Genomic DNA, 6,862 nt, shown 5'->3' on the forward strand with positions numbered 1-6,862 from the left:
ACTTATGAAAAGATATTAGCACATAGATAATGTTATTTCGAAATATGTTACAAGGAATATATATAATAAATTTATATAATTCGCTTTTAAATCTACTTGGTAATAAAATTCCTATATAAATCCACAAATAAATCGTGCAATATTTCTAAAAATTTTTATTAAGTAAAAAATATGATATTCAGATTTATATTTTCATGAAAATCAAGTTAATAATAATCTTAATAATCTTAATAATAATCAAAGATTAGATCATACATATTTAAAAAAAGACATTATGTCGAACAATAACTGCTAACATTACTATAATAAATTTTAAATTCTATTACTACAATAAAAAAATTTACAAGTTGAAAATTTAGAAGTATTTATTAAGAAGTATTATTTATTATAAGTATTTATTAAGAAGTATTAAAAATATTTCTCATAGAAAAATATTTGTATGTGCATTTATTCTGTTGAATATGAAATATATCAATACTAAAATAATGGAAGCATTTAGTACTACGACCACTCATTGAGCGCTCAGTGAGCTCTTATATCTGTTTGGTCTATATTATTTCTTAATTCTAAAGGCTTAAACACAAAGGTACAAGCAACAAGGAATAACATCAAGGCAAGGAATAGTCGTCCAATCAGAGCTCTGATAGGTAAGTTCGGTATTATATCTCAGAGCTCTGATTGGACAGCTCGTTATTCCCTGTTTTTTGTGTCTATTATGTTTAAGCCTTAACGCAATATGCCAATTAGATGCAAGAGCTCACTGAGCACTCAATGAGCAGTTGTAATACTGAATGCATCCAATAACTTGAATATATATATATTGGGAATACAAATTATTTCGGTCCTTTTCCCTAAAGATAGCTCCAACTGTGAATGGTTCATAGTAACAGCTGATTTTGACGGTTTCAGAGAAATTAAACATCTACTAATAATATTCAGTTTATATCGCTTTGAGTTTCATATAAAAACCTTGATTTTTACTGTATTTGAGGAGGTTTTGATTTTCTGCTTTAATTGGAAGAAAAGTGCGGCTGAAGTCCATCGAATGCTTGTCGAAGTTTATGGTGACGCTGCTCCAACTGATAAATCATGTAGAAAATGATTTCGACGTTTCAAGGATGGAGATTTCAGCGTTGAAGACAAGCCTCGCTCTGGACAGCCAAAAAAATTCGAAGACAAAGAATTAGAGGCATTACTCGAAGAAGGTCAGAATCAAACGCAAGAGGAGCTTGCAGAATCATTAAGGGTAATTCAACAAGCCGTTTCTGTACAATTGAGAGCCATTGGGATTGGGAATGATTCAAAAACAAAAAAATTGGGTACTTTATGAACTGAAACCGAGAGACGTTGAAAGACGATTTTTCACTTGCGAACAGCTGATTCAAAGACAACAGAGAAAAGATTTTTTGCATCGAATTGTGACTAGAGATGAGAAGTGGATATTCTACGATAACCCCAAGAAGAAAAAATACTAAACCCGGTCAATTGTTGTCATCGACCTCAACATCAATACCACGGCCAAACATTCATGGTTCGAAGATCATGCTCTGTATCTGGTGGGACCAAAAGGGTCTTGTTTACTATGAGCTGCTGAAACCTAGTTTCCATTACGGGCGATCGGTATCGGCTACAATTGATTCATTTGAGCGTGCATTGGGAGAAAAAACAGCCGAAATACGAGCAAAGACATACAAAAGTTATTCTTCTTCATGACAACGCTCAGCCTCATGTCACTAAAGTCGTAAAAAAACATTTGGAAACACTCAAATGGGATGTTTTACCGCACCCGCCGTATTCTCCAGACATTGCTCCTTCTGATTACTGGTTGTTCCAAAGGCTGCAAGTCACCGGTTCACTTCTTTCGCAGAAATCGAAAATTTTCCAAAATTGGATCGCCTCCAAAGACGAGTCATTTTTTCGAGATGGAATTCGAAAATTGCCTGAGAGATGGGAAAAAATAATAGGCAGCAATAGACAATACTTTAATTAATCTGTTCATTCATTTTGTTTTGAAATAAATGCACAAAAAAACGGACCGAACTAATTTGTACTCCCAATATTTATTGAATTATTTACATAAATCAAATTATGAACAATACGGGCGCATCAATTAAATATGCTGCTGCTGGAGATCTTGCTCATTTTCGATTTTTTATTTCTTTCTACTTGTTATCGATGTAAAAATTTCTTTTTATTATTAGAATTTAGCAACTTATATATAGGAATTTTCTGCATTTAATAATAACATTATTACATTTAATAATAACATATTAAAAGACAGCACGTTGCTTGTCTAAAGCCTATTCTACAATAAATAGTCGTAGTTGTAAGTGGTTATAGTTGTAAGAATTAATCAAGTCGAATGAGAGGAGAATATTTGACTGTGATTGGTCAATTCTTACAACTATAATCACTTACAGCTGTGCTTAGCTATTATAGAACAGGCATATAGTCATAAAAGTCGTAATTATAATCGTAAGATACATTAGTATTATTCATTTTAGATCTACAATTGCATAAATGTAATTGTAAGAATTGATCAATCCTTGAATATGGAGAATATTCGATTGTGATTGGTGAATTGTTACAACCACTTACAACTATGTTTACGCAATTGTAGATCAGGCTTTAGTCTCTCGAGATCGCTCCAAACGAACCCAGCGTACTTGAGGTATAGAATTAGGACTGCCGCACACAAAATTCCGTAACAATATGCGTAAGGTGTAAACTTAAGCCGATGAACCAATCAAGATACTGCTTTAGACTAGATCTAAAGAATAAAAATTTCAACCTATCAGAAACTATGTATTCCACAATACGTGATTTCTATAGGTTGAAATTCTTATTCTCTATTCTCTGTTCTTTTTATTGTACGAAGTCCCTGTTTTCATCATGAGTTTGGGAGGGGATTTTAACTCTCCCGCTTCTCTCCAGATGGCGTACCTGCCACCTAATTGTTTCTGATTTATCACTCACTTTCTTCTCACATGGCCGGAATGCTGTTTTGAAGCGTGAGCTAGTTTATAATCTAGAACAAAGAAAAAAATTCATCACGAGTTCGAGGTTTTTCGAAGTGTTAATTGAAAAAGTTGATCAACGTTTTGCAATGATAACTATGGAAGACGACATAAAAAAGCGTCCACATTTTCGGTTGAAGGTTGATCTTTCTAAGTTTTTCTATGATGCACGTCGGTCCTGCTGGATCTTTGTCGATGGAATGAAAATTCAGCAGATTAATCATTTGAAGCAACATATTAGTAAATTGTTCAATATTGCGGAACCATTCCATTTGTTGCTGAATGACACCGAATATCTGCCGCCAATAGAGGATGTAAGAATACTTAAGGAGAATGAGACAATTTTGTTAGTATTGTATCTTGTGTTTTATTAATGTTTTGGTATTTATTTAGAATATGATCTTTACCTTCGATTTTGATAAAAATCGAAAAATTAGGCTCATTTAACGCGTTTTTGCAACAAAACAAAAGAATCTGTAAGAAAAAAGTTAGGTTGACCCCGCGAACCGAGATATTAAACGTTAAAATTGATGACTATTGAGGTTATGAAATCTGTCAGGCTACGATAACACCACGATACATATAGTAGCGCAATTCTCCTGATTTTGTTGACCAAAATGGAGTGCGATGCGTGAAATAAGTAAGTTGCTCAGTAACGCCATCTAAACTTCTATCTCACTTCTTTTTCTATTCTCTCTTTCAGGGCCATTTAAATGTCGAGTAGCTGAAATACGGATCAAAGAAAGAGATAGAAGAAAAGAAAATCATGATTAGTTTAGTTTAATTAATTTAATTTTGTTTATTGCGAAGCTTTATGAGAAAAATATGTTAACTGAATAATAGACATAAAATATAATAGACTATAGTAGACATAACATAAAATAAAATAGTCTCCGCTTGAAGTGGGGAAACAGACTCTTGCATAGCACATAATGCATAAGAAAATGTACCAATCAAAGTCCTTCCTTTCCATGAAGCAAAGAATTTTGATTGGTTGGATTTCTTATGTCTTATGCAAAAGTCTGTGCTCCCCATTTGACTGCATATTTTAGACGATGCATAACAGCATTTGATTAAATTAATTATATGTAATTTTATTAATTTTATTAATAATCTGATAAATTACAGAATAGTTCCTGGATCTGGAATAAATAACGAAACTCTGGCTATTGTAGAAACTAACCATGTTTCTATATTTGATAAGCAGGCTCTGCATACAGCAACAAATATTAAAACAGGAAAACAGGAAATTGTTGCACAAAATACATTTAACGATACCTTGAATAATACACAACCAGCTTCAATAAGTTAATTTGTTTTATTTATGCTGTACTGTGTAAAAATAAATGAAGAAAAATGAAATTTTTGTTTTATAACACAATTAATTGTTTTCATTTCAGATAATGCCACAAAAGATATGCCTTTCTATAGTATAATCAGTGATACAGTAGTCAATTGTAGTGAAGAGGATACAGATTCTAAAACTATAGATAATTCTAAAACTACAGATAATTTAACAAAGAATTGTAACGTGATAGATTCGATTGTATCCATTACAAAAAGGAAAAGAGTGCGAAAACGAAAATCAAAAAATCAATCTCAGTTCATTATATCGCCTTCTAATAGAATTGAAGAAAACATATCAAAAGATCCAAAATTAAAGAAACCAAAAATAATAGATTCCTGTATTATTCCATCGGGAAAACATATACGATTTGATGATATAGAAAATGATGAACATAATATTGCAAGACAAATAGCAGTACAAGAAGAATCTATAAATCATTCTTACTTAAACGAAACATCATCTTCTAGAGATCTTTCTACGCTTTTAGCATTAGGACATAGCTCGACGCCAATAACCTTTATAAATAAAAAGTTAAAAAACGATGTTAAAACGGAAGATATATTAAATGACGGGATAAGAAGCAAAAATTTAAACAAAATTATGGAAGATAGTACAGAAAAAAATTTATGTAGTAAAGAATCTAAGAAGGAAATACAAAGTTATAAAAATTTGTATGCTGATCTAGAAAAGGTTCCAATAATGACTAGAAAACCGCAAGTTAATGATATTATTGCTTTCAAAGTATGTATCTCTATCTATTTTATTTTAAGATTAACTATATTTTTTTCTAAACAGTATTAAGTTTCAGACTTTAAAGATTGGTACAGATTACACGCCTCAGGTGTCTAATTCTGTTTTGGCTGAAGTAGTAGCTTGCGTACAGGGAAATTATACTCTTCAAATACTCCGTAAGTAATATTAATTGGTATAGTCCGTTCTTATTCTAAGATCGTTTTGAATAATATCTTAAGATGTTCTTTAAGGCATAAGATAGTTCTTATGACAAAGATATAAGACTTAATTCATAAGACACTGTCTTAAAATTATATAAGTCAGCCTTTCTGCTACAGCTCTTAAATGTCAAACATTTATCTATTTCACTTTAAATTTCAAAAATGCATTAGTTAGTTATTACCCATATTAGTACCCATATAAATAAATACCGACCACTGTGTATATTTTTGTATTTGAAAAGAAATTTCTTATTTACAGATGGTAAAGAGGAAATTCAGGAAGTGCCATTCGGGAAGTTCTCTCTCTTAGAAGAAGAATCTAAAAATCAACCTGATAGAGAAACACTTATACTTAATTATTCACAGATGATAGAACCACGCCTAATTTAGTACTCTTTTATTTTATAAATATTTGTTCCTATATTTTATTTTCATTCTGTTTGACAACGCAATTATTTATTTTATGTTTAACTTTTTTATTTACATTTTCTATGCATTTAGAATTGTGTACTTGTTCAGATTAAGTATTTGATTTTATTACGTTATATTTTTTAAAAATATTTAATAATAAATTTTGACATTCGCATTAATATGCGATCTAATTTTATATTAGTACTGAGTTCATAATACAAAACATGTTAAGTTATTAAACTACATTAGTTGTATAAACGGATTTAGTAATATTTATTTACGTGTAATTAGCAATTAATTTTTTGCCATAGTTTTACACATCTTAGAGAGAAAAAATATTGAAATATTAAATAAATATTATTACATATGTCTAATAATGTATAATATAATGTATAATATAATTTACACACACAAGGTAAGTTTTCCTAGATAAATTCGTATCGAATTATTTTATAAAGCAATAAATTAGTTACGAATTACAAAACTATATAAATTTTTTTGTCATTATTTAGTTTATAATTCGATTCATGCAAATAATTCAATAAATATTTTATTATAATTATAAACTATTTTTCACAAATTAAAAAAGTTTTATATATATTCAAATTATTATTTTAGTATTGATCTATTTCATATTGAACAGATGCACATACAAATATTTTTCTATGAGATAAAGAAAAATTTTTAATATTTTCTAACATTAAATTTTTAATTTAAATTTTTTTACTGTAGTAATAGAATTTGAAATTTATTCTAATAGTATTAGCAGTTATTGTTCGTCATAATGTTATTGCCTTTGATTAGATTATATTTGATTCTTATAAAAATAAAAATCTGAACATCATATTTTTTACTTAATAAAAATTTTTAGAAATGCACGACTCATTTGCGGATTAGGGACTTTACCAAATAGATTTAAAAGCGAGTTTTATGTGAAATTGGGACTTATATTCCTTGTAACGCATATTTCGAAATCACATTGCCTATGTGCTAATTAATATTTTTCATAAGTAGAATGGATTAAAATGAATTATAACATTAATTTTATTAAAAAGTTTAAACTTTTAATAAATCATAATTAATTTTAATTGTCATTGATATCTATCTTTATTTATATATATATATATATATAT

The 6,862-nt window shown here is 29.4% G+C and overlaps 1 protein-coding gene across 1 annotated transcript; it reads left to right on the plus strand.

Moving 5' to 3' along the window:
* The first annotated feature begins 2,890 nt into the window (after positions 1-2,890).
* Positions 2,891-5,991, plus strand: LOC108686120 (coilin). Its single transcript, XM_018191222.1, has 5 exons — positions 2,891-3,363; positions 4,146-4,324; positions 4,418-5,106; positions 5,174-5,273; positions 5,578-5,991. Exons 1-5 carry the CDS (start codon positions 3,107-3,109, stop codon positions 5,706-5,708), a joined length of 1,356 nt encoding a protein of 451 aa, XP_018046711.1. The 5' UTR covers positions 2,891-3,106; the 3' UTR covers positions 5,709-5,991.
* Positions 5,992-6,862: the final 871 nt, after the last annotated feature.

The sequence above is a fragment of the Atta colombica genome, unplaced genomic scaffold (genome assembly GCF_001594045.1).
Source record: "Atta colombica isolate Treedump-2 unplaced genomic scaffold, Acol1.0 scaffold164, whole genome shotgun sequence".
NCBI lineage: Eukaryota > Metazoa > Arthropoda > Insecta > Hymenoptera > Formicidae > Atta > Atta colombica.